Below are 25809 nucleotides of genomic sequence, written 5' to 3'. Positions count from 1 at the left end.
TCTTACACTAGGTGCACTACAACCATGAAAGGTGAAAAGTAAATCTTAAAAAAAGATAGCTTCACGTAGCCTAGAAGATAACAAAACTAAAATTGTAAGAATAACAATGATAGTGATAAGTTAAAGAGTTATCTAGCCCATATATACTAACAAGGAAGATCACTAATGATCTTTACCTGGTATTGCTCATATCGATTTAAAAAAAAAAAAAAAAAAAGAAACTCAGAATAACCTCTTCCACTAGGGAGAAATTCTGTATCTAAATCAAGTAACATATTTACATATAGTAAATTAGATCTTACACCAAATCTAAATCTCACCCACAGGTCAAGCACTTGGTATAGAAGTTGGTTGGAAGGCTAAGTTTCCTGGGTATACAAGAATACCTGAGCATACCCTTTAGGAGCACCATTTTGACTTATCTAAAAGCCATGTAATTGCTCCTGTTTCTTAAACAGGCAACACTCAACAGTTACCTTGTATTTTTGTTATGACTTAGGGTTTATATACATCACTGATATATGTCGTATGTTGTCAAATACACAGTGTCCTACTGTACTGAATATAAGGCTGTTTGTCCTGACATTAAATATTGATGGAACTACTGTGCTTTTAGTTAAGTTTGTTTTTAAGTTTCTGTTCCCCTTTACTGCAGTCAGGCTAGCATTGTCTCTAGCTACTTGGTAATAGCAATTCTTCCCCCTTTCAATTTGTAGCTCATTTCACCAGGGCTTCAAAACCAGATCACTGAGTTTGTTTGCAGCATAGAATAACAACAAACAGGCTGACACTAAGGGAGAAAGAAGCCACCCTTAAATAATTACAAGAGTTTTAGCATATAAGCTAAAAGAAATGAGCAAAAAGACATTTACTGTATCATGGATAAGTGAATACTGAAAAGCTGGATTTCAAATAGAAATGTCTGATTATATTTCAGCTGATTCAAAAATACCAACTGATCATCAAATTCCATATATAATACTGGAGAAGTTTCACGTCCATTGAGAACAATAATTTCACTGCCTTGAGTCTTTCTTCAAAACTTCAAGTGATCCTCACTTGATTTATTCTTGCTCAAGAAAAAAAACAAAACAAAAACAAAAAAACCTAGCTAGTCCCAAAGAATACTGGTGAGATCAGGTCTGGCTAGTCGACTACCTTCTGTCCCTCATAAAAGCAAAGAGCTTCTAAGGACAAGAGACGTTAAGAACAGAGACGTGACGGCAACGCACTGCCTTTCCTGTCCAGAAATGGCACTCCTCTGGTTCCACAAACATTTATTTATTTAATAAAAGTTTACTGAGCACCCACCGTATGCAAGGCTTTGTGCTAGGTGCTACGATTTTTGAAATGACAAAATTACTTGTACGTGTAGGATCTGAGCTAGTCCTTGATAGTGTTCCTGATTTGAGAGAGACAGAATGCCCCCACAGGGTTCAATTAGGAAGCTAAGAGCATGGACGAGGTCTGCTTTCCCTCCTTCTATCAGCCCAGCACAAACTTTTGTCTTTCTCAAACCAGCCATAAGTCAAAAGAAATAAGGCACATTTAAAAAAAAAAAGTTCCCCCCTTTAATTGACCAAAGTAAAGCCATGACATTTCATTTGGTAACCTGCTCAGAATTATAAAAATCGTTCCATTTGGCCCAGCCCATACTGCCCAGGGCAAAACTTCCAGACAATACTAATCCCATCGTGCTCTGTTCTTATAAACTGCATATTTAAAAAACGTCTTCAGCGTCCTAAACGTGACGCGTTCAGTGCGAAGCGTATCAGAGCTGGCTGTAACATTTATGTCCGTGACAAGCCTCGATTATCCAGGTCCTTTACCTGCAACATAAGGATGTCATTTTAATATTTATGATCAGGTCAACTTTGGAGAGCTTCTCTACTGAGTTGGGTTCTGCTGCCTGGTGTGGTTTTGTGACAAAATGAACACAGGTTTGAGACTAGCTACTCTCTGCTTAGCCTTTAGGAGTACCTCTCAAGAGTAGAATAAATGGTCTACCTGCCAAATGTATCAGGGGTTGTCAATCTTTCCTTATGTAAGAGATATAACACATTTCTGTGTAACTCTATGCCATAAATTCTTCAGGGGGGGAAAAGAAAATGTAGTGTACACACACACACACACACACACACACTTTTCTCCCCTCCAAGCCTGATAATTACTAAAACAGATCAAGTACAGCCAACTGGAAAAATAACACTGTAACCACAGCCAAAATGACAGCAGACTAGGTGTCTACTCTCTAACAACAATCTAAAATAAAAATATTAACACTCTGAGTTGCAAACTACTTTTCTGACATTAGAAAAGTCCCTGTATTAGGGGAGCCTGAGCGGCTCAGTCGGTTAAGCATCCGACTCTTAATTTCGGCTCAGTCATGATCTCATGGTTCATGAGTTCGAGCCCCATGCCAGGCTCTGTGCTGATGGCACCGAGCCTGCTTGGGATTCTCTCTCTCTCTGCCACCCTCCCACTCACATGCTCTTTCAAAATAAAAAAACTTAAAAAAATAAAGTCCCTATATTACAAATATGTGGCCCATTCTTAAGCACTAGAACCAATCTGCAAACATGAGAGCTGCTTTCTCAGTGTAGCACCTGCTCACCTTATATATCCTGACTAGCCAATGTTCTGTGGTATATGCTTCCTCCAGGACATCAAGTTCAAAGTCTTTATTCCCAATCTCAGCATTCCGGACACGGTCAAAGCCGGGTGGGCGCTCTAGAATGGAACAAAAAAAAAAAAAAAAGAGAGAGAGAGAGAGAGAGAGAGAGAGAGAAACACTTCTTTCTACAGTGCTGATTTCCTAAGGAAAAAGTAAATCAATCTGATAAATCATCTACCAAATGGAATGTTATTTCTCAGCCTGTAGTTTGTGTAGAGAGTAGGACCTATACAAAAAGACATCAGGTAGTAAGCATAGATCAAGTGTTACCTTGACTCAAGTCCTCTCCAAGTTAATGCTTGGCAAATTCATGGAGGCTATCTCTTTTAAGAGATGGGAGGCTGACTTCCCAGGCCCTCCTTTCCTGGGGATGCTACCCAGAGGCCTCTGTGTTACACTAGTAACCCTTCCATGGATCAGAGAAGAACCTATCAGAAGTCAAAGGCCTGCCTCTCTCTAAAAAAAAAAAGTAAACTAAAAAAAATTTTTGTAATGTTTATTTCTGAGAGACGGTGGAGGGAGGGGCAGAGAGAGAGGGAGACACAGAATCTGAAGCAGGTTCCAGGCTCTGAGCCACCAGCACAGAGCCCAACATGGGGCTCGAACTCACAAACTGTGAGATCATGACCTGAGCTGAAGTCAGATGCTCAGCCAACTGAGCCACCCAGGCACCCCATAAAACTAAATTTAAAAAATTTTAAAAAAAGGGAGGGAGGCACCTGGGTGGCTCAGTCGGTTGAGTGTCAGCTGGACAGCATGGAGCTGCTTGGAATTCTCTCTCTCTCTCCCCTTCTGCCCCCACCTCAACCACACATGCATGCATTCTCTGTCTCCCTCTCTCAAAAAAAAAAAACCAAAAAAAACCAAAAAACAAAAAGAAATCAAAGACCAGAATCCACTTCAGGAATTGTCCCTAGTGCAGAAACAAGAAATTAAAGTCAGAAGGAAAGACTTAACCTAATCAGATTAGTCTCCATGTATTTATTTAAGGAAATGAAAAGTCCTTTATATCACTGTATCCCCCTTCATTCCTCTCTCCATTCCTCTCTCCTCTTTTACTGAGAGGCAATAAAATGTAATGGGTAAAAGTACAGAATTTAGAGCAAGACCGCCCGAGTTTAACCTAACTCTGCCACTAGTTAGTTACGTGACATTGGGCAGGTAAGTAACTTATTTGTACCTGAAATTCCTCATATATAAAATTGAAATAATATTAGTATCTATGTTTTGAGTTGTAGTGAAGATCATATGAGTTCATAGATGTAAAGCACTTGGAGCAATACCTGGTATCTGAAAAAACTATATGTGTTAGCTATCACGGTTCTTACTGTGTTATTAATGTTATAAATCACTCACTGGCTTCTGTGTAGACCTGTCCAAAGCGGTAGTAACACATCTTGTACATAAGGCAGTTGAGCAGCACTGGAGAACCTTCACGGTCCACACGGAATTCCCCAGTTGGAGTATAATAATCATGCTCCTTAATATGTTTGCCTGTGTCGGTGCTCCCTCCAATGCGGACCATCCACAGAAACTTATTGATATCTAGAAAAAAGTAGAAAGAGAATTGCTGTGTCACAAAGGCTGCTGGAGCTAAATCACCTAATGAAAAGCTACTATTTCTTTCCTTGTTTTTTTTTTTTTAACTGAAGCATAGTTAACATACAATATTAGTTTAAGGGGTACAACATAATGACATGACATTTGAAAAAGCCACTATTTCTAAGAAAATCCCTCATTTTTAAATGGGAAATAGTACCATTTAAGTCTAATTTTTAAAAACATGAAACACAATGTGGCAGCAAAACTTTTCCCTCAAAATTTACAACTCTTCCTGTAGATTATTCCTGAAATCCTGTGCTATTGGTCCAGAGTTAAGTCACAAAGATAGTATTCCCAGGTATGAGCTGGGCTGAGCTGTCCAATATAGGAGCTCTATATACTAGCCACCTGTAGCTACTGACACTTGAAAGGTGGCTAGTCCAAATTAAGACGTGCTGGATATATAAAGTACATACTAGACTTGTAAGACTTAGTCCAAAAACAAAACAAAGGAAGTAAAATATAAGGAACTCATATGTCTTAATAACAAAACCCCAGGGCAGCCTGGGTGGCTCAGTCGGTTAAGCCTCTGACTTTGGGTATGATCTCATCGTTTGTGGGTTCGAACCCCACATCGGGCTGAGCTGACAGCACAGAGCCTGCTTGGGATTCTCTCTCTCTCTCTCTCTCTCTCTCTCTCTCTCTCTCTCTTTCTCTCTCTCTCTCTCTCTCTCTCTCTCTCTTTCTCTCTCCTCTCCCTGCCCTTCCCTGACTCATGCTTTCTCTCTCTCTCTCGATAAATAAATAAGCTTTAAAAAAAAAGGATTTAAAAAAAAGTAACAAAACCCCCAAATAATCTGATTAAAAATAGGCAAAGGACCTGAATAGACATTTTTCCAAGGATATTCAAATGGTCAACATGTACATGAAAAAGTGCTCAACATTACTAATCATTAGGGAAATACAACTCAACACCATAACGAGATACCACGTAACACCTAATTATCATAAAACAAGACATAACAAATGCTGGCAAGGATGTGGAAAAATGGGAAACCTTATATCCCGCTGGTAAGCATGTAAATTGGCAGTGGTATGTAGCCACTACATAAAACAGTATGGAGGTTGCTCAAAAATTTAAAAATACAACCACCATATTATCCACCAATCCCACTTCTGGGTATATATCTGAAAGAATGGAATTACTATCTCAAAGAGATAACTGCACCCCCATGTTCACTGTACTTTACTTATAATAGCCAAGACCCGGAAACAACCTAAGTGTCCACTGATGGATGAATGGGTAAAGAAAATGTTATATCTATATATCTAGATACACACACACACACACACACACACACCCCACATATATAAAATGGAATACCATTCAGCCATTGAAAAAAAAGAAAAAAAGGAAATTCAGCCATTTGCAACAACAGAGATGGACCTTAAGAGCATTATGCTAAGTGAAATAAGTCAGACAGTGAAAAACAGATACTGTATGATCTCACTCTATGTGGAATCTAAAAAAACAAACTCAGAAACAGAAATCAGAATTGTGGTTGCCACAGGCAGGGGATGATACGGTAATTTCCTTAATCTCACACAAAAAAATTACAGTATGTTCCAAATAATGACATTTATTTTTATGCCAGCATTAAACACACTTCTGTGCACGTTAGTAGGCGATAAAAACCACTGAAAGTGGTTACTTAACAATGGTTAGTGCTAAGACCTCAAGAAATTATCCCTTTCTACCACATATATGTGTACAATGATACATATAAAAATACATATACACATAGACATACATACACAAATGCTTTTCTATAGGATTTGGCTATATTGTGACTATTAGAAAACCTATAAATAATTACACACAAATAGTGCTGGTGTGATTGTGAAAGTTCAAGTCTGTGAACACATGTCCCTGCTCTCATCATTCCTCCTCTGCTGTACAAGACACACAAGAAAATCAATCTTCTTACTTTATACTTGGCACATCACACGTACTATATACATATAATCTAAAATTTAAACATCTTTACAAGCAGGCATATATTCAAAGAAAACTAAGATAGAAATAAGAGGTAGTTAGTAACTGCAGGAAAAGAAAAGTTATTCGAGGAAAGACTGTAACCATGGTATACTGGTTGACTCAACAATGAATATTTACATAGTCAGGACTTTGAAAACACTTTATCTGGATTTAACCAAAAACCAAAAATTAACTCTACTAAGGAGAATCAAGAGGAAAAGGAGGGAGTGAGAAAAGGTAAAAAGAATGAAATTTCTTATCTACAATTATAAATTGATATAGCATATATAAAATGCTCAATGAATAGAATACACATATTTTTTAAATATGAACATAAGTACTAGAAGAAACAACTAGAGAAATAATTGCCTCTGGAAACTTGTATCATAAGGGAGTTTAAGTTTAGGGACAGGGTACTCCCTACCATTTTTTTGTTATAAACCCTCAAAAGAATTTAATATGTTAAAGTATATAAAGTATTGCTTTAATTTCTTAAAAGTTTTTGTTAAGGCAGCAAACCATGTTTTGATGATTCTTCTAAAAATAGAATTTTGCTAACAATCACAGGGAATATGGTAACATATACCATACATACATACATATATGTATATATAACATAACATATGCCATACATATACATACATATATATCTCAAATATGAAACATTTTAAGCTGGCAGATGAATCTATGGCTTAAACCCACTAAAAATGCTAATTCTAAAGTTCATTTTCAGATGCCTTATGTTTTTTTCCACACTGTATTTTACCTGTTATTATTTTTTATTTGATTTACCTATACTGTAAAATGATCGCCACAATAGGTTCGGCTAAGCTTTATGTTCTTTGTTTCCTGGTTGTAAGCAACTCCTAGGTCTTTAGACAACTATACCATGCCATATCTAAGTGAGAATTATTTGCATTTACCTCCTACTTGTTGCCAAAAAAACCAAACCAAAACAACCCCTAACGTTACAAATACTGAGGAACTTCCCTAACCAAGAAAATATGTTGAGATCAGTAAAAAGACAGAAAAATAGGACAGTCATCTAGTTTTCTTACAATCTATGACTATAGTTAGAAATACAATCAAGTACATACCATCAGAGGAATACCCAGTAAGGCCTCCAAAAATGACCAGCACATAGCTGACATCAAGCTCCCTCATGATCTCATAGGCTTTTTCTTCTGTGGATGCCATTGCCTAGAAAAATAAATGCACATTTCTCAAAGCAAAAAATTCCAAGTCATGTGATCCCTCAGAGAGAAATATTTCCCACTAGATCCCATGAGCCAAATACTCATATAATCCCTTCACTTTACCTGTCCTACTCGAGAAATATGGGTATTATTCCATGTGTTATTGTCCACTAAAATTGTCCGATTTGCCATAGCCGTAATCTGGTAACCATAATCCCACCATGACATGACCTTCGCATCCTGAAAGAAGAATGGGAAATGAAAATAAGTTGCTCGCTGCCTCCAAAAATCAAATACAAGAGAAAAACTGGAAGGGCATCCTATAGTATAGTAATTGAGGGACTTCCTACAAAGAAAATAATTCTTGGCACTTGGTACTACATTTACATATAATCGTGAAATCTCAGTGTAAATTATACAATCTAACACTCCCAATACTTTCATCTCAGATCACCTTATATAAACAAGCATAATAGGATGGCAGGTGTAGGGGGACTGTGTGATATTTCCAAATAAACATTCGGGTGTCATCAGATAATTATATTAAATGATCTTTCACAATTCACAAAAAGCAGTTATTATAAAAATGGGAGGGAATACAAACCACAGGATATGACGCACCAGGATTAAGAAATTCTTACAGCTTAACTCCTTAAGAGTCTAACTCAGAAGTGCTACTCCCAATAGCTACTGCAAAGAAAATCACTTCAGATTCTCAAAAGCTTTAATTTTTTTTTTTTCAACGTTTATTTATTTTTGGGACAGAGAGAGACAGAGCATGAACGGGGGAGGGGCAGAGAGAAAGGGAGACACAGAATCGGAAACAGGCTCCAGGCTCCGAGCCATCGGCCCAGAGCCTGACACGGGGCACGAACCCACGGACCGCGAGATCGTGACCTGGCTGAAGTCGGACGCTTAACCGACTGCGCCACCCAGGCGCCCCCAGATTCTCAAAAACTTTAAACCAAAATGTTAAAAGTGCTTATCATTCGGTGATCACTTTATGGAAACTATCTTTTTCATGTTTCTAACTTTCTGATTTCTTTTATAATTGGGATGGTCCACCTCATGATAAAATCACCACAGTGTCAGAGTGTAGATGATTATCAGTAAGGATACAAAAGAAATCCTGAATTGAATGAAGGCTGACTTTCAAGGCTCATTCAGCACGAGGGTTCTATAGTTCCAATTTCTCCAAGCTTTCCACCCATCTAAAAGCTGTATGATTCACTATCAGAGCAAATGTCCCCAACTTCACCCGACTCCTCAATCCCACTCCCCCCCAAATTTTTACCTCTGGAGTATTGTGACGGAGCCAATAGTATGCTTCTCGAAAGTCATCAAAAATGATCCTACTGCCATCCCCACCACGGGCAGACAGCACGATGGAGGGAGAAGAGTAGGCCTCACTGGTCACCCAGGTTGAATGAAAGGTGTAGGTGATGAGAAAGAAAGCCATGACCAATATCATCCCACTTGCCACCTAAACAAGAAAACTGTGTTGTAAATTAAATTTACACAACTCAGAACAGCTTCTTACACACAATAATACAGATGAAATGAATCCAAATGAGTCAAGACCTGTATGAGTTCACCCACTATGACAGCACTCTACTCCCTCACTCAAAACACACACACACACACACACACACACACACACACACACACACACATTTCCCCAAGCCTGTTCTTAGTGTTGCTTAATTCTCACTTCATTCTTAATAGGGTAGGTAGAATCCTGTTGCTTCTTGCTCTTTTTGTCTGGACGACTTATGTCCAGATTCTTCATGTAAGTGGACAGCACCTGGGAGACTCCAATGCCAGAAAGGATGCACATTACAGGTGCCAACACTAGCATGAGACGCACCTAAAAGAGACAGAAAGCAAAAACACAGTTCAATCAGTGTTTTACAAAATTAAAGACTTCAACCTGGTAGTAGATCGTGACATCAATTCAGCGGTTTTCAACAAACATGATTTCTTAGTAAAAAATAACAGAATATGAGAAAATATTTGATACATCTACAATGGAAGTATACACTTCTTAAAGCTGTTTTTCAGTTACATGCGTATATATGAAAGCGTCCTAAATAATAATGCTATGTTAAAGAATGTTTTTAACGATGGTTTGAAATTTAAAAAAAAAAAAAAAAGCATAACAAACACTGTCTTACTACAATTTATAAAATCTTTCCTCTTTCAACAATCTAATACTTGGCAATCTTCCCAGAACGTTAAGGAAAAAACATCAACTCCTTTCTTAAGACACTGAGAAAGAGAGACAAAGAAAGCTGCCCATGGTCACTTTATCCAACAAAGTATATGTGTCTCTCCCTAACACAAGATTATGAATCCCAGAAAGCTGGGCCCCACCACCAGAATGTATGAGTGCACGATACATCCCTGGGAAGGATCAGCACCAGTGAGCAGCTTTACAACTCAGTTCCTCAAATGCTCCAAGGAAAGCATGTGCACAATCATTACATTCTGAATCCTGCCATGCACCTCAGAGTCAGGGGTGGAAATGTTGCTAGGACTGAGAGCATTCCTCACCATGACAGCTGAAAAGTACATGCTGGTCACACCATACATGATGATGAAAATCCGGGCATCAGACAGGTTGCTAAAGCAGTAATAGAGACCAACTACAAAAGTAAAAGTAAAAAGAAGCAGGCAGCTAAAATAAATAATCATAGATATGTGCAAAGACATTTATTTACTATAGAACTCTTTAAAACATCAAAAAGTCAGAACGACTTAAATATCCAACATTAAAGATGTAGTTTTTATAGCGTATTTATATAATAGAATACATCAATTAAAATATTGCTGCAGGATATTATGGCTATTTGCCATCTTCTTTACACATCTCTGTACTTAAAAAATTTAAAAATAATACATTTAAATGTTACATCTCTAAAATAATACTAAATAACAGAAATTATGATTCTTTGTAAAATGAAAAAAATTGGGGAAAAACAGTATCATCCTGAGGGCACCTGGGTGGCTCAGTAAGTTAAGTGGCAGATTTAGGCTCAGGTCATGATCTCACGGTTCATGAGTTTGAGACCCACATCAGGTTCTGTGCTGAGAGCTCAGAGCCTGGAGCCTGCTTTGAATTCTGTCTCTCTCTCTCTCTCTCTCTCTCTCTGCCTCTCCCCTGGTCACTCTCTCTCTGTCTCTCAAAAAAAAATGAGAAAACGTTAAAAAAAAATAAACAGTATTATCCAATTTTTGTTCAATAAATAACTGGATGAGGGGGTGCCTGGCTGGCTCAGAAGAGCATGTGACACTTGATCTCCGGGTCATGAGTTTGAGCCCCAGGTTCGGTGTAGAGGTTACTAAAAAAAAAATTTTAAATAAAAAAATTTTAAAAAGACTAACATAAATAAATGAATAAATAACAGGATGAATATACATCAATATGTTAACAATAGCAATAGATGTTTGGTGAGAACTCCCCAATTTTTTTTTTTAACTTGTCTGTATTTTTTACAATAGACAACAACTTACTTTCATGAGGGATAAAAACCATAGAAGCTGTTTTATTAAAAAAATAAAAAAGGAAACACCCCTCCACCAGTAAATTCAAAAACATTTCTGGATTGGCTAGAAGGTAAGTAACTGAGGCTTTACAACCAGCCATGCCTATTCTCAAACTTTAGTACTGCCAAGAAGATAGATAAATGGGGAAGAGTCAGGGATGGGGGATGGGAGAGAGGCACACTGAAAGTACTCAAAAAAAAAACAAAAGCCTGAATACAAATTTGAGTTGAATTTTAACTTATAATACAAATGAACAGAAAACTGTGAGGCTCTGAACTTGCCAGCATCTCCAACTGTTCAACTTCTGACTTCTACTCTGCTTCAAATATTAGAAAAATGTGCTTAGCCATCCTTTGTACTGCATAGGGTAAAGAGGCAAAAAACAAAAACAACAACAAAGTACAAGGATGAGGGTAATTTACTTATTTTGAATCAAATGGTGATTCTTACAAAGAAAGCCACTTCAGAACACAAAGTAGACAGACCTGGAAACATGAAGACCAGAAGCTGTAGGTCAAAATAGTATGAGGACCAGGTCGTGGGCTGATGCTCAGACACAGAAGCAATGATGGGGATGTTGTTCTTAGCATAAGAAGGATCCAGCAGTGAGTAGAAACGCCCAGTCCAGGGAGATATTTTTCCTGGCAGCAAAGAAGCAACAAATATTTCACAATCACACTTGAAACAAAATAACATCTTATCCTAATTAATCACAATTTCCTATTTTCATAAGAGTCTCTAAGACAGAAAAGGACTAAGTTTTTGTTAAAATACCATCAATAGTTTGAGAATCTCACTCTTTGCTTTCAAACTTGAGAGTACTTTTGTCAGCCCAGCCAGCAGAATAAAGTCAGGCTGTACATAAAGTCAGAGATGGGAGGCAAAAGTGTTTCCTGTGAAGGTTTTAGGGTCAAATCTGGCCAAACCAAGATCAGCTCTAGAAACAAAGCTACTACATCCTCCAGTGCTGCTCTGAAATAGCCCACACAGACAGACCTAGGCAGAATCCAATCAGCCTCTGAGAAGGACAAATGGGAAAAACAAAGGAAAAAAATGTGGCATGCTAAACAGCCATGAGTTAGTGCATATGGGCTTAGACAGGCCATGTTTGTAAGGAATGGCCAGCAGTGTTATGATTTCTCTTACCCTACCAGTAGGAAAGAAAAGGAAAAAAAAAAGAGAGAAAAATTAGCAAGGCAAGATCCAGTCCTTTCAACAAAGTGTGATGTTGCTAACATTAAGAACTACTCTAGGGGCACCTGGGTGGTTCAGTCGGTTGAGCGTCCGACTTCGGCTCAGGTCATGATCTCGAGGTCTGCAAGTTCAAGCCCCGCGAGTTCGAGCCCGGCGTCGGGCTCTGTGCTGACAGCTTGGAGCTGGGGCCTGCTTCGGATTCTGTGTCTCCCTCTCTCTCTGCCCCTCCCCCACTCATGCTCTGTCTCTTTCTGTCAAAAATAAATAAACATTAAAGAAAAAAAAGAGCTACTCTAACAAGACATTCTTAACTATGCAGAATCCAAACACTGGGGCTGACAAGTGGACTGAATTGAAGAAGTAGGACTTTATACTCTTAGGAGAAAAAGAATGAATCTTTCTGTGGTCAAGAAATAACCCCTATTTTTGAAGTTCATTATGTGTCCATATCCATTTACAAAAGCTGTGGGCCTTCCTTACCTGTCAGCATGAGGAGCGCTCCCACGGTGAGAAGGACAAAGCCTACCAGGGAGATGACACTTCGGAAAAGAACTTCAAACTGCTGTGGATTCAACTTGCTGCGCAGATAATCCACAAAGGCATGGATCTGGCAGAGACCAAAGACCCCAAAAGCTGCCATGTGCTCTGACGAAAGGACGGGCTGTAGGTAAAAGCATAGATATGACAATGCTGGAAAGCAATGAGTCCAACCTAGACCTGAATTATCCTGACCCAGTTCAGACCAAACAAAGGCTCAAATGAGTTTTGAGGCCTCCAAGGAATTAGGTAGGGCCAATGGAGGAGAGGGACTAATTTCACCTACCACATTTTCCAAACAGTATTTGGAGTCCTATAAATCATACCTTACCCTATCCTGCAAATACCATTTCCTCCCAATCTGCCAAACTGAAATCCATCACTACCCTCTATGTTCCACGCACTTTTGCTCTTTCATTACTTATAAATTCTTTGCTTAGACCAGTGGTTCTCAAACTCTAGTGAGTACCACAATCATGGAGAGGGCGAAGAAGAAAGGGTGTTAAGACACAGATTGCTGAGCTCTACCCCTTAGAGTTTGATTCAGTGGGTCTCTGATGAAGCCCTGGAATTTGCTGTTTTTGAATAAAAAAAATTCGTTGGAGTTTATTTGGTTCCTCACAATACTTAACTTTATTATTATTTTTGCAATCTCTACACCCAACGTGGGCCTTGAACTCACAACCCCAAGATCAAGAGTCGCATGCTCTACCAACAGAGTCTGATAGCTGTCCCCAGAATTTGTATTTTTAACAAATTCCTGATGCTGCTGCTGGTCGGCGAATTACATTTCCAGAACTGCTATACTACAGAATATAGACAGCTGCATGTACTTCCTTCCCCACAAGACTGTAACTTCCTTAAGGACAAGAATCATATTTTTAATTTTTACATTTCCCAGTGATTAGCGAATTGCATATAGCAGGTGATCAGTAAAGAAAATACAAGCTGACCTCTGAATAAGTCCTCCATTTCCTTAAGAATTTTATATGAGAAATCAAACACACCACATTATTCTCTGACTTTATAATTATCTCTTAACCCTATGGGAAATGGGGTTAAAAGTTTGTACTTTGAGGAGCACCTGGGTGGCTCAGTCAGTTACGTGGCAGACTTAGGCTCAGGTCATGATCTCACAGTTTGTGAGTTTGAGCCCCACATCAGGCTCTGTGCTGATAGCTTAGAGCCTGGAACCTGCTTTAGATTGTCTCCCTCTCTCTGCCCCTCCCCTGCTCACACTTGCCCACTCGCGTGCTCGTGCTCTCTCTCTCTTCCCCTCCCCCAAAATAAATAAACATTTAAAAAATTGAAAAAATAAAAACGTTTGTACTTTGCTTCCTAAAGGACTTTCACATAGATCCCATCAAGAAGTTCAGGGGTCATTACTATTAAATGGACTCATTAGCATTAAAAAGGACTGGAAATAACTTTGCATTCATATCAACTCAGCTCAAAATATCCCTCCTTCTGACAAACCTAAGCCAAATTAAGAGTCATTAAATTCAAACTTTATGGAGCAAATATTAACACACCCCTGGAAGCAGACTTTAATGACCAGTGATGCTGTTACTTCATTTAACACAACGGTCCAAGGTAAATCAAGCTACTTGGAGCTGTTTAAAGAAGTTGAAGAAGCTAACAACTCTATTCAGTCTAGGGCTCACCTGGAAACCCACAAAGGAGATCTGCATGGAAAGAATGGTGCCCAGGCAGTAAACAGTACAGTAGGCCACATAGATCCGGTGGGAGAAGCGTCCTGTGAGCATCAGCACCAGTACATGGAGAGGGATCAAGTTGATCAAGAACACATAGCCTCCCCAGGAAGAGACCTAGGACAGGATAAAAAAGAAGAGCTCCTCTGAGCGCTCCTCCTCAGGCCACCACTTACGATATTACCTGTGATCTTTTCAAAGAACATCCCTTTACAGTAACTATAAGCTTTATTTATGACAAGTGGCCTCAAGAGTTTAAATAAATGATTTCTTTAAGTAGAAAAATCAAAGTCACCCCTATTACTGTAACTCAATCCCCTATTCCCTATGCCTCCTACCATCATGGTAACAAAAGCAGCAACACCCAACTCTCAGGGTTCATCTACATGTAATCTATTGTAATGTCATGTGGACAATTTAGGGATTCATAGGAAACGTGAGCAGGTGGAAGCAGTTAAGGGAAGAAGTCTAAGTGACTATGTAAGATTGAACAGGAAAAAAATACATTAGAAAAGAAAAGGAAAAATTTTAAAGGAACACAGCAGAAAATGTGGCCAACCAATATGTATCCACGGGTCATATGGTATCTGAAGAACTTTAAAAATTAAAAACATTGCCTCTATCTTGCTGTTACACAACGGATGGCCACACCTGCCTTGGATTACGCTTTGTATGGATATAAGAGAAAATAAAGACTTCTAGCCTCCAATCCACGGTCTCAAAGCCCAAGAGCTATTTCCAATTTGTATCAGTCCCAATAAAGACACTCGTGGAATACAGGAGTGAAGAGTTACCATGTAGAAATAAGCAAGGGCACACTTGGCAGCCCAATAGATAGAACCAGTCTTTACTGCTTTGATCCACATGTAGTAGGTGAGGAGCATGCAGAAGATGGCAATCCCTGCAGAAAGAACAGAAAAAAATTCAATAAAAGGCCATGCTTGCGTAATATTTAAGAATACTACTCTGGAACAGACTTCCTGGATTCATATCTCAAACCTACTGCGCATTAACAGTGCAATTATTTTACCTCTTATTGTCTCGGGTTCCTATAAAAATGAGGCCATAATAGTATCTATTTCATAAAAGTGTTAAAGGACTTAGAACAATACCTAGTATAAAACAAATATTATTACTATTCCTTCCAGGCACTAAATTCCTTGCTAGTGTAGAGTCCTAAAGATATTCCACATTATTATGCACCATCCACCCTCTGCATCTTACCACAGGCCAGTCCTTATGCCCTGACTGCCCCTCTCCTTAATATGTGCCTAATGAGGGGCGCCTGGGTGGTTCAGTTGGTCGAGCATCTGACTCTTGATTTCAGCTCCAGTCATGGTCTCATGGTTTGTGAGATCGAGCCCCACATCAGGTTCTGCACTGACAGCATGGAGCCTGCTCCTCCTACACTCACGCACGTGCGCTCCCTCTCAAAATAAATAAATATAAAAAATAAATATATATGCCTAATGAAGTCCAAACCTCACTGCCTAGTGCAACCTCAACTACTTCCAAAGTCTTCCCTGATCTCCAAATCTGAATTAACCTCTCCTTTTACACTCCAAAGTACTTTATTCATACTTCTCTAGTGACACATAATACTACCTACCTGTTATGAGTTATAGGTCTATATTTATCTTCCTTAACAGATTATGGGCCAACATAATTTTATTCATTATTGGTCACTGTAATTCCTTAAATATGAGCCAAAATTATCTTATTCATTATCTATAATACCTAACATTGTGTTTTCCCAACAACATTCAATAAATATAGGCTGAATTGACACAGTCAACAAAAGTCATTATAGCTTTAAGAACATTAATTTCTCGGCATGCCTGGCTGTCTCAGTTGGTAGAGCATGCAACTCTTGATCTCAGGGTTGTGGGTTCGATCCGCACCTTGGGTATACAGATTACTTAAAAATAAAATCTTAAAAAAAAAAACGATATCCATTTTTCTTATCTAGGAAAATAATGCAAATAATTACAATGTTAAAATAATAGTACCATTCAACACTAAACTAACTCTGCTTTTATCAGTCCAGAGAAGAGATAAAGCCCTTATAAAAGGAAATTACCTTTCTGAAGGGGATGACAGAGAGAGATTATAAACTTGTCTGAGGTCCCTTCCAGCCCATTTCTAATCTTCTCACCCAGATACCATTTTTGCTAGTGCTAAACATCAGATCTGAACTCAGATTTTACTGCACTTCCTGAATGTCTATGGAACAATGAGATGAATTTATCATCTTTGGCATTTTAAGTCTTACCTTCATTATCATAGGAGCCAGCCACAGATCGGGAGATGTACCCAGGAACTACAGCAATCATGGCAGCAGCAAGAAGCCCAGCCCCTGCATCCTGGAAGAAAAGAGGGGTAACAGGAAGTTAACACTATTCACTCACAAGAGAGAAGAGAGGATCCACTAGTCCTTCTGCTTATACTGGGCCCAGAACACAGTCCAACACTTTCCAAGGTAGACGTGATGCTAGAAATGCTAGAAATGTTCACAGCACAAGAAAGCTAAAGACTTCACAACCAATTCCCCAGGATGATACCACATCTGAAACTGAATACATATATGCTAAGGACAGACAAATTATGTAAGCTGTCAGACATCAGACACTGCCCCAGAATGGGCTGTTTGGCTGGAGCATTCCCAGGTTTATGAGTCCCTGCCCCTAACAATACCTGCACACTGCCAGGACAGTCACACCTCTAAAAGCTATGCAAGGATAATCAAAAGGAAGACAATTATTATTTAAGCTAAAAAGCCAAAAGGTGATCATCTGTCTGGACTAAAGATGCCAGGAACTTAGATAATAAAGCTGGAATATCACAAAGCAATCTGTGAGGTCAGGAGAGAGAAACAACGAAATATAATCACACTCCAAAAGAGTAGGGACTTGTCTGTTGATAAGAATCAAATTTGGAACAAGGGCAGCAAGGAGAAGGATGAAAAGATTTCCAAACTAAACTCAAGAGTCCCAAAACCTCCTACTAGTTTATCACCTCTCAGGTATCTCCCTGACACCACAGCCACAAACTAAGAATAGCATCTAAGGAGCCAGATCAGCAAGGCAGAACCCTAGAAAAAGAGAGCCATTATGGAATCTACTCCAAAAGTGATTTAATAATTTTTTTAATTTTTTTTATTATTTATTTTTGAGAGAGAGAGGCAGAGCATGAGTGGGGGAGGGACAGAGAGAGAGGGAGACACAGAATTCAAAAGCAGCTCCAGGCTCCGAGCTGTTGGCACAGCTGTTGGCAGGGCTTGAACTCACAAACTGTGAGATCATGACCTGAGCCGAAGGTGGACACCCAATTGACTGAGCCACGCAGGCGCCCCAATAATTTTTAAATTTTTTTTTTTTTTTAACGTTTTTATTTATTTTTGGGACAGAGAGAGACAGAGCATGAACGGGGGAGAGGCAGAGAGAGAGGGAGACACAGAATCGGAAACAGGCTCCAGGCTCTGAGCCATCAGCCCAGAGCCTGACGCGGGGCTCAAACTCCCGGACCGCGAGATCGTGACCTGGCTGAAGTCGGACGCTTAACCGACTGCGCCACCCAGGCGCCCCCCCAATAATTTTTAAATAGGGGCACCTGGGAGGCTCAGTCAGTTAAACACCTGACTCTTGATTTCAGCTCAGGTCATGATCTCGTGGTCATGAGATGCAGCATCAGGCTCTGCACTGGGTGTGGAGCCTACTGAAGATTCTCTCTCTCCCTCTGCCCCTCTCCAGCTCGCATGTGCATGTGCACATGCATGCTCACTCTCCAAAAACAAAAAAAAAATTTTTAAATATATGTTTAAAGAATCAACAAATAATTGCTAAATGTCCATTTCCAGTAGGAAGAATGAACCATTCTGGAATACTTCCTATAGTTATTTTTCCTCTCCCTTAGGTTGTGAGGATTTCAAAATCTAAAGCTCACATTTTATATTTTAAACATTTTTTTTTACCTTATGTAGAAATTTATATTTGACCTTCAAATGTTCTCTTATAGGACAATCAGTTGCTAATAATAAGAAACCACATATTCTAGAAAGGGGCTGGAGTGAACCCAGTAATTCAGCCTAGCAAAAGCTATCTGTAGCCTCTGGCTCCCTGCCCTTCTATAGCTATCAGACCCCCACCCTTTAGCATCTACTAGAGAGGTTCAACAACATTCATTCCCAAGCCTATCACCCCAAATCCTTCACCTTGAGCTCTTTGGTAAGGTGGTACGTGACGATGGTGGTGAAGGAAGAGAAGAGAGGGGCCAGGAACACACAGACATTCCGAATGTCGATGGTGATGTGGAAAAAATGGAGTACATGGTAGATTGCAGCAGACGTGATCATTAAGCCTGTAACAGGAAGAAGAAACTCCATTAGGTTATCTTGGTAAGACCAAAAACTTAAGGGAAAGGGAAAGAGAAAGAGAATCAAAGTATCAATCAAGTGATAACGTAACATAGGTCCTAACAAACTACCAGAAACACTAATATAGCAACTGCAGTAAGCTTATTAAATTTCTCTTCTTAGGATTCAATCCGAAGTCCAGAATTTATGAAAAACCTCCCATCCCCATCTCCCACACACATTCTCCTGTATACAGAAGATCCACTTTTAGGAACTGGTAATTAGAATGAAATTATAATTGTCACAACAAATGCAGACATTAGAAATAAGAGAAACTGTTCTATAACATACAAATACCTTATTTCTGTTAATTTTTTTTTTTTTTTTTTTTTTTAGAAAACCCTGTTCCTCTCACCTGGATAAATTGTTCCTCCAATGATTCGTCCCAAAGGATACCAGGCTCGGTCATCAAACCAATTATGAAATTTATAAAATCCCTCCTCAGCCAGGAACCGGGTAGTCCGATAATTAAAGTACCTATAGCAAGAAAGAAATGATCTGTATCTCCTCCTCTTCAAACTCAAATAACTATACCAATTTGCAGAGAATCTTGTTCCTCAGGTCACACCATCGAGGAACTGATCATTACATCAATCTGTATGATTACAAATCAGTTAGGTACCAAAAATTATGCCAACTATGAAAATCATTTTACATTACCATACATCCCCTCATTTCTAGCTCCACACGTCTCAACTAAAGCATTGCTTGTCTCGAAAGGAAATGCAACCGGAGCCTAACTCAAGTAGGATACTTCACCAGCCTGGCAATTAGTAGGTATCAGCACCAGTCAGAGAATTCAAGCACCCACAGACAGAACAGCTGAGATGTGGACATCAATAAATCTGGCTCTTTTCAAGAAAAAGGAACATACAAAGATTTCAATAGCACACAGAAGGACACACGGATAACTTCAAGTGATGAGCATCTCTAGAGATGTTGGTGTAACACTATACGCATGTCACAGTTTAATCCACTCAGTAACGTAAACTTCTTAATGAGTGTTTAAACTTAACAACAAATTCTACTCATGTTGTTTAAAATAGTTCTGAATGCCACCTACATAATAGCATAAAAATATAAATAGTATAAAAATATTTAAGGAGCACCTGGCTGGCTCAGTCAGTAGAGCATTTGACTCTTATCTCAGGGTTGTAAGTTCAAACCCTATGTTGGATGCAGAGATTACTTAAAAATAAAATCTTTAAAAAAAAATGTGACATAAAATGCTTAAGAGTCATACATGGGAAGACACAGTTCTTTAGGTCCAAGCTATGTAACACTTTCTTATTTCTTTTTAAATAAGAAACTTGAGAGAATGACTAACAGACTCATGAAAAGATGCTCAACATCACTCATCATCAGGGAAATGCAAAGCAAAACCACAATGAGATATCACCGTACACTTCTCAGAATGGCTAAAATCAAAAAGACAAGAAATAACAAGTGTTGAGGAGGATGTGGAATAAAAGTAACCCTCATGCACTGCTGGTGGTAATGTAAATTGGTACAGCCACTGTGGAAAGCAGTACAAAGGCTCCTCAAAAAATTAAAAACAAATACTATATGATCTAGTAATTCTTCTCCAGGGTGTTTACCTAAAGAAAATGAAAATATGAATTTGAAAAGATATATGCACTGCTATGTTTACTGCAGCATTATCTACAGTAGCCAAGATACAGAAGCAACCTACAAATCCATCGACAGACGAATGAATAAGGATGATATGGTATACATACACACACACACATATACACACACAATGGAATATTATGCAGCCATAAAAAAGGATGAAATCATGCCATTTGCAACATGGATGGACCTAGAGGGTATTATGCTAAATGAAATAAGTCAGATTGAGAAAAACAAATATCATACGATTTCGTTCACATGTGGAATCCAAAACAAACAAACAAACAAACAAACAAACATAAAGCAGAATCAGGCCTGCAAATACAGAGAAGAATATGATGGTTACCAGAGCAGTAGAGGTTGGGGGGATGGGCTAAATGGATGAAGAAGAGTGGGAGATAATGGGTTGCCAATTATGGGATGAATAAGTCAAAGGAATAAAAGGCACAGCATAGGGAATATAGTCAATGATATTGTAATAACATTGTATGGCGACAGATGGTAGCCACACTTATGCTGAGCACTGCAAACTTGTCCAATCACTGTACTGTACACCTGAAACTATATAACATTACATATCAACTACAGTCAAATATAAACTTAATTTAAAAAAGTAGAAAGAAATAAGAAAAAAAGAAAAGGAAAAAATATAAATAAATAAACCAAATTTTTAATTACTAAAGGCAATCATGACTAACCACCTCTCCTGGCCATCCCTCTAATCCTATTTCCTCCTTGGTCAGTCAAGTTTTAGCAGCTGAAGTGAGCAGAAGTAGCAGATGGCAGAAATCTCTACCCATCTGTTTGTTGCTGTTGAACGTTATTTTGGTAACTGTCAGAGAAACAATAGAAAGGAGGGTAGCAGGCAGTCAACATGTGTGAAAACTCTGTCCTTTACCGAAGGGAAGGGGAGGGGAGGGGAGGGGAGGGGAGGGGAGGGGAGGGGAGGGGAGGGAAGGGAAGGGAAGGGAAGGGAAGGGAAGGGAAGGGAAGGGAAGGTGAGGCAGAGGAAGTCTAAGTTAGTGGAAAGAGGTCTGACTGGGGTCACAATCTCTTAGTTTCCTGCTCTGCAAATGGAAGCATCAAATCACAAGATCTCTTCAGTCCTTTCCAGGCCTATGACTACAGACCAGATAGTCTTGCTTTCCCTGACCCTCTCACCTTAATGTTTGTTCATCTAGAGAATCTGAGAAGAAGCCTTAACAGACTGGTGATCAAGAAACAAAAAGATTAAGTTTCCTCATTCATGAGAAAAAAACATAAATTCATTTGAGAGACCCCAAAGAAAATATTTGTATGCCTCCAAAGGGCTTTCATACACCTACACAAAATATCAAATTTGCAAATCAACTTTTGAATCAATGTTCCATAAACTGAAATATGCTATGTTTAAAATATTAATGATGCTTGAAGAACCTATGATTCTGGCTTTACTTTAGGCAATACAACAAAATGTCCCCAGTATCCAGAGACAGATAAACCTAGATTCAAATCTTGGCTCCTCCAAATGTGTAACTTGAATAGCTGCTCCCAGGCCTAGTCTCCTCATTTATATAAAGGAGAAAATAGGACCTCCATCTAATAGGGTTGTTAAGGGTTTAGAGATGATCTGCAAAACAGTGCTTGAAACAAAATGAATACTCACCTATACCTTTTCTTATCTAATAAACAAAATCCCTAATCAAATTCATGGCTTAAAATGTTCCCCAATGTCTTAGAACTTAACCAGTAGATCCAATTTCTATCATCTAAATTGTTAAACAAACAGTCATTAAATCACAAGTTCATGACTTGTGATTTTCTTCTGAGCCTCACACAGGCCCCTTTACCTCAAAGTGCATCACTGATTGTTCAATAAGCTGAGCAAACAGACTTCTCCTAGCCTGGCCCGGTCTTAACAGGCAGGCACACCAGCAATGCTTCTCATATTTTCTATGAGTTTGAGAGATTTACTTGGTTAATTCCAACAGAAATGTCTCAAAACAAAGCAATTATCTCTGTTGGAAAACTTGAGGGTTTTCCCCCCTAAATATATAGGAAGCACAACCCCATCACTGAGAGCTGATTAGAATTTCACTTGGAAATCCATTGACTTGAATGCTTCCCAAAGCAAATACCAGATCAAGCAAAAGTACTCACGGGTCAAACTCATGGATGACACTTTCAAATCTCAGGACAGCAAAGAGACGAGTAGAGAATGCTGCAAAAATCAGAGAGTTAATACCTTAATGGTAGTGTGCCATGAAAAATACTAGTAGACTGTAGTATTATAGAGATAATAGCACAGCACAGAAGTCACAGGAAATGTAAAATGATCCCTGAATAGGGGTGCCTGCCTGGCTCAGTCAGTACACCATGTGACTCTTGATCTTGGGGTCCTGAGTTCAAGCCTGAGTTCTATCTTGGGGTAGAATTCACTTTAAAAAAAAAAAAATCCTTGAATAAAGTATTTACCCATTTCTCCTACACAGAAGAAACGAAAGAAGTTCACTCTCCCCTGACAATGACACCTACATTTTCCACACAGGTAGGACACATTTAACTTTCAAGACCTATAACAATGCATTCACCTACTAATACTGCACTCCACTTACATGGTCATCTTTTTTAATCGTTGACTTCCCCTCCCCAGAACTAACTTTTATTCTGGAACAAATTAAGGGGGGTAAGGCAAATCAAGACTATATTTATGACTCACAAAGAGCTAGAAAATCTAAAAAAACCAAAACCAAACAAACAGTAAGTTCTGAAGAGATTTTCAGAAATACTAAAGTAGGCAACTAGTACAGCATGCTTCCCATTCTTTCCCAGATGATCTCTAGCACTGACTTTTATAATCCTTGTGTTTCTTTTGTCTTCATAAAATCATACTGATGGATAAGAGCAAAAACAACACATTACAATCTACTGAAAAGAACAAGACATTTAAGTAAGCCATTCTTGATTTTTTTCTCCTTTCCACCCGCAAAGAGAGGTCCACATGCACACTCACATAACACAGCAGCCATCGACAGAATGAGAAGCTTCAGTAGTGTGTCCTGCTTCTCATAGGACAACCGCAAAAATCCCAGCTTAGTCATCTTGACATCAATGGGAGGCAGCAGATGATACTCAAATAGCTGAAAAGGAAAAGTCAAGACTGTAGGACATCAAACACTTCTAACTTATCTAATTCACTTTCATGTTTTATGGCGGCAAAAAAACCATGAAAGAGACACATGCCAACGAACACACCGAGAGGGTCAGAGCTAATACTTGACACCCGAGCCAATACTAACACCCTAGCCTTGCCTGAAGTCTGACCGACTGGCAAGGAAGTAGGCATAAGTCAGGTCCATGTGTCAAGACTCAAAAGGAGTGATTAGACTCTATCACCATAATTCTGCTTCTTACTCCTTCACAGCTAACAAGTACATAATACATAACAAATACAACTGACAATAGCGTGGTACAGCAGGAGTAAAGAGCAAACACAGGAATAGAAAAAGGCAGTTGGGTGAAGAGATGCAAAGAAAATAGAAAAGATTGGAAATAGAGAAAAAGAAGAAACAGAGAATAAAAGAGCACTCAAGAAAAAGCAGGAATGTATGAAAGAAAGCAGGAAATGGGGAAATGAATACTAAATGGAGAGGTGAAAAGTAGAAATCAAACTATGACTGAATATGCCCAATATACGGCCCTACATTTCAGCAGCAACTGAATGGCCACGAGCTTCTTTTTGTTCCAAATCCTAATGGTGTTGCAGGGCCAGCTAAAGAGCATGACTGATCACTAACACACAGACAGTGATGCACTCAAGAGGGAGAGAAACACATACACAAATCACTGCACTTTCAATCCCATGTATCACAATGCAACTACTGCTCGGATCTATAGACGCTTCCAGTTGCCTATCTCAAGATAGGCCTGTAATTGACACTGCCGATTTAAGCCACTGATCTCAGAGATAGCTCATGGAACCAGATGACAATCTAGAGGGAAAAGAAAATAAAATTTCCTACTGAAACAAGAAAAGCTCGGCGGGGAGGGCGGGGGGGGCTAGATTAAAATAAAATGTTGAAGGAAGTAGGTTAGCTATTTCTGTTTAAGAAAGTGCTGCCTTCTTAAACCATAAGCTCATCAAGGGCTAAGTTATAAAGAATACAGTAATAAAAGATATGCAACACTGTTCAAGACTGCAGGGAGAGAAAAAGGAACCTTCATGTCTCCTGATCTTTTTCTCAGTATTATTGGAGGAAAAAAGGGGGAAAAAAAACCAAAACACCAGACTAGGTGGAAGGCATAAAGAATCATACATTCCTAGCTCCGACAACATCTTTTCCATAAGTAACTGGCCCAGAGGGGCAGTTTTGCATGTGTTTTTAATTACAACCCCAAAGGAAAACCTCATCTTGCAATCAAGAATAAACACCTAACTCCAGGAAGTTCATAATCCCGCCACATCGCTCAAGTTTGTACTTGTTTTTCTCGAATGCCTGAAACAGAAAAACATAACACCACTACGAGCTGGTATGAGCCACACACCTGGAAGAGTCAGCGGAAGAAATGAGAGTACTAGAACCTCTACCTGCAAGCTGAGTAAAGGAACTGGTAATTTGAGGCAGGACCTTAAGGGAGTTTTCCTAGTGTGCTCTCTGGTCATTTGAGCACATCGCTAAAGCAAATAAGGGCAAAAGACACTTCACTTTAAACACTTAGCATCGGGTCTCCTCCTCAACGGTGCCTGCGAGCTGTGGCATCCGAATCCCATCCTCCTTCTAGTTTTCCAAGACGGAAACTTCCCCATCCCCGTTAGCCCCCACTCTCACACCTGCTCACACTCCTTTGCTCCCCCATCCCACCCCCTTCTTCTGGTCACTCTAGCAGGTCCCAACTCCCTGCCTCCCACCTGCATATAACACCTCTGACACTACCCACCGCGGGACACCCCACCACCTCAGCATCCTGAGAGCCCTCCCCTCCAGAACTAGTCGCAGGATTCAATCTTTCCCACGCCCTCCAGGCCTAAGCGCACGCCCCATCCCGAACCTTCACATCCTTCCATCCCAGGACGTCTCCACCCCACACCCCACGCCCCCTCCTCTGCAAGGCCCTAGACCCCGCTTCCCACACCCCACCCGCCGCCATTAAAGCCCCACCTCCAGCACTTCGTCCAACCCCACCAACAACCTGGACTGCACCTGCAGCTAATTCTCAAGTTATAGCCTAAGGCCTTCTCACCTGGCCAGCGTTCCTCAGGAATCGGCTGGGCTCCCTCTGCCATCCGTTCAGCGGCGCACCCAACCCTGGCAGCGGCCTGGTCCGCCTCCTGGGCCGCTCCCCATTGG

The 25809-nt window shown here is 39.6% G+C and overlaps 1 protein-coding gene across 1 annotated transcript; it reads right to left on the bottom strand.

Moving 5' to 3' along the window:
- Window positions 1-1265: 1265 nt before the first annotated feature.
- On the bottom strand, window positions 1266-25809 carry STT3A (STT3 oligosaccharyltransferase complex catalytic subunit A). The gene is made up of 18 exons (XM_043579742.1): window positions 25703-25809; window positions 23475-23601; window positions 22622-22682; window positions 19206-19327; window positions 18650-18795; window positions 16712-16802; window positions 15234-15340; window positions 14392-14556; window positions 12671-12851; window positions 11482-11637; window positions 10004-10095; window positions 9162-9317; window positions 8745-8933; window positions 7574-7690; window positions 7352-7454; window positions 4031-4219; window positions 2615-2730; window positions 1266-1829 (listed from the first exon to the last, which is right to left on the bottom strand). The coding sequence occupies exons 2-18, from the start codon at window positions 23560-23562 to the stop codon at window positions 1791-1793; spliced, it is 2118 nt and encodes a 705-aa protein (XP_043435677.1). The 5' UTR covers window positions 23563-23601; window positions 25703-25809; the 3' UTR covers window positions 1266-1790.

This window comes from Prionailurus bengalensis, chromosome D1 (genome assembly GCF_016509475.1).
Source record: "Prionailurus bengalensis isolate Pbe53 chromosome D1, Fcat_Pben_1.1_paternal_pri, whole genome shotgun sequence".
In the NCBI taxonomy this organism is placed as follows: domain Eukaryota; kingdom Metazoa; phylum Chordata; class Mammalia; order Carnivora; family Felidae; genus Prionailurus; species Prionailurus bengalensis.
This window is presented reverse-complemented; position numbering and strand designations above follow the sequence as displayed.

Excerpts from the sequence above, each read along its gene's own strand:
- STT3A (XM_043579742.1), bottom strand. The coding sequence starts at position 23,562 with ATGACTAAGCTGGGATTTTTGCGGTTGTCCTATGAGAAGCAGGACACA. Across the intron at positions 8,934-9,161 it reads CCTACCCTATTAAGAATGAA|GTGGCAAGTGGGATGATATT; the intron begins GTGAGAATTAAG and ends TTTCTTGTTTAG. Across the intron at positions 7,455-7,573 it reads ATATTTCTCGAGTAGGACAG|GCAATGGCATCCACAGAAGA; the intron begins GTAAAGTGAAGG and ends TTATTTTTCTAG.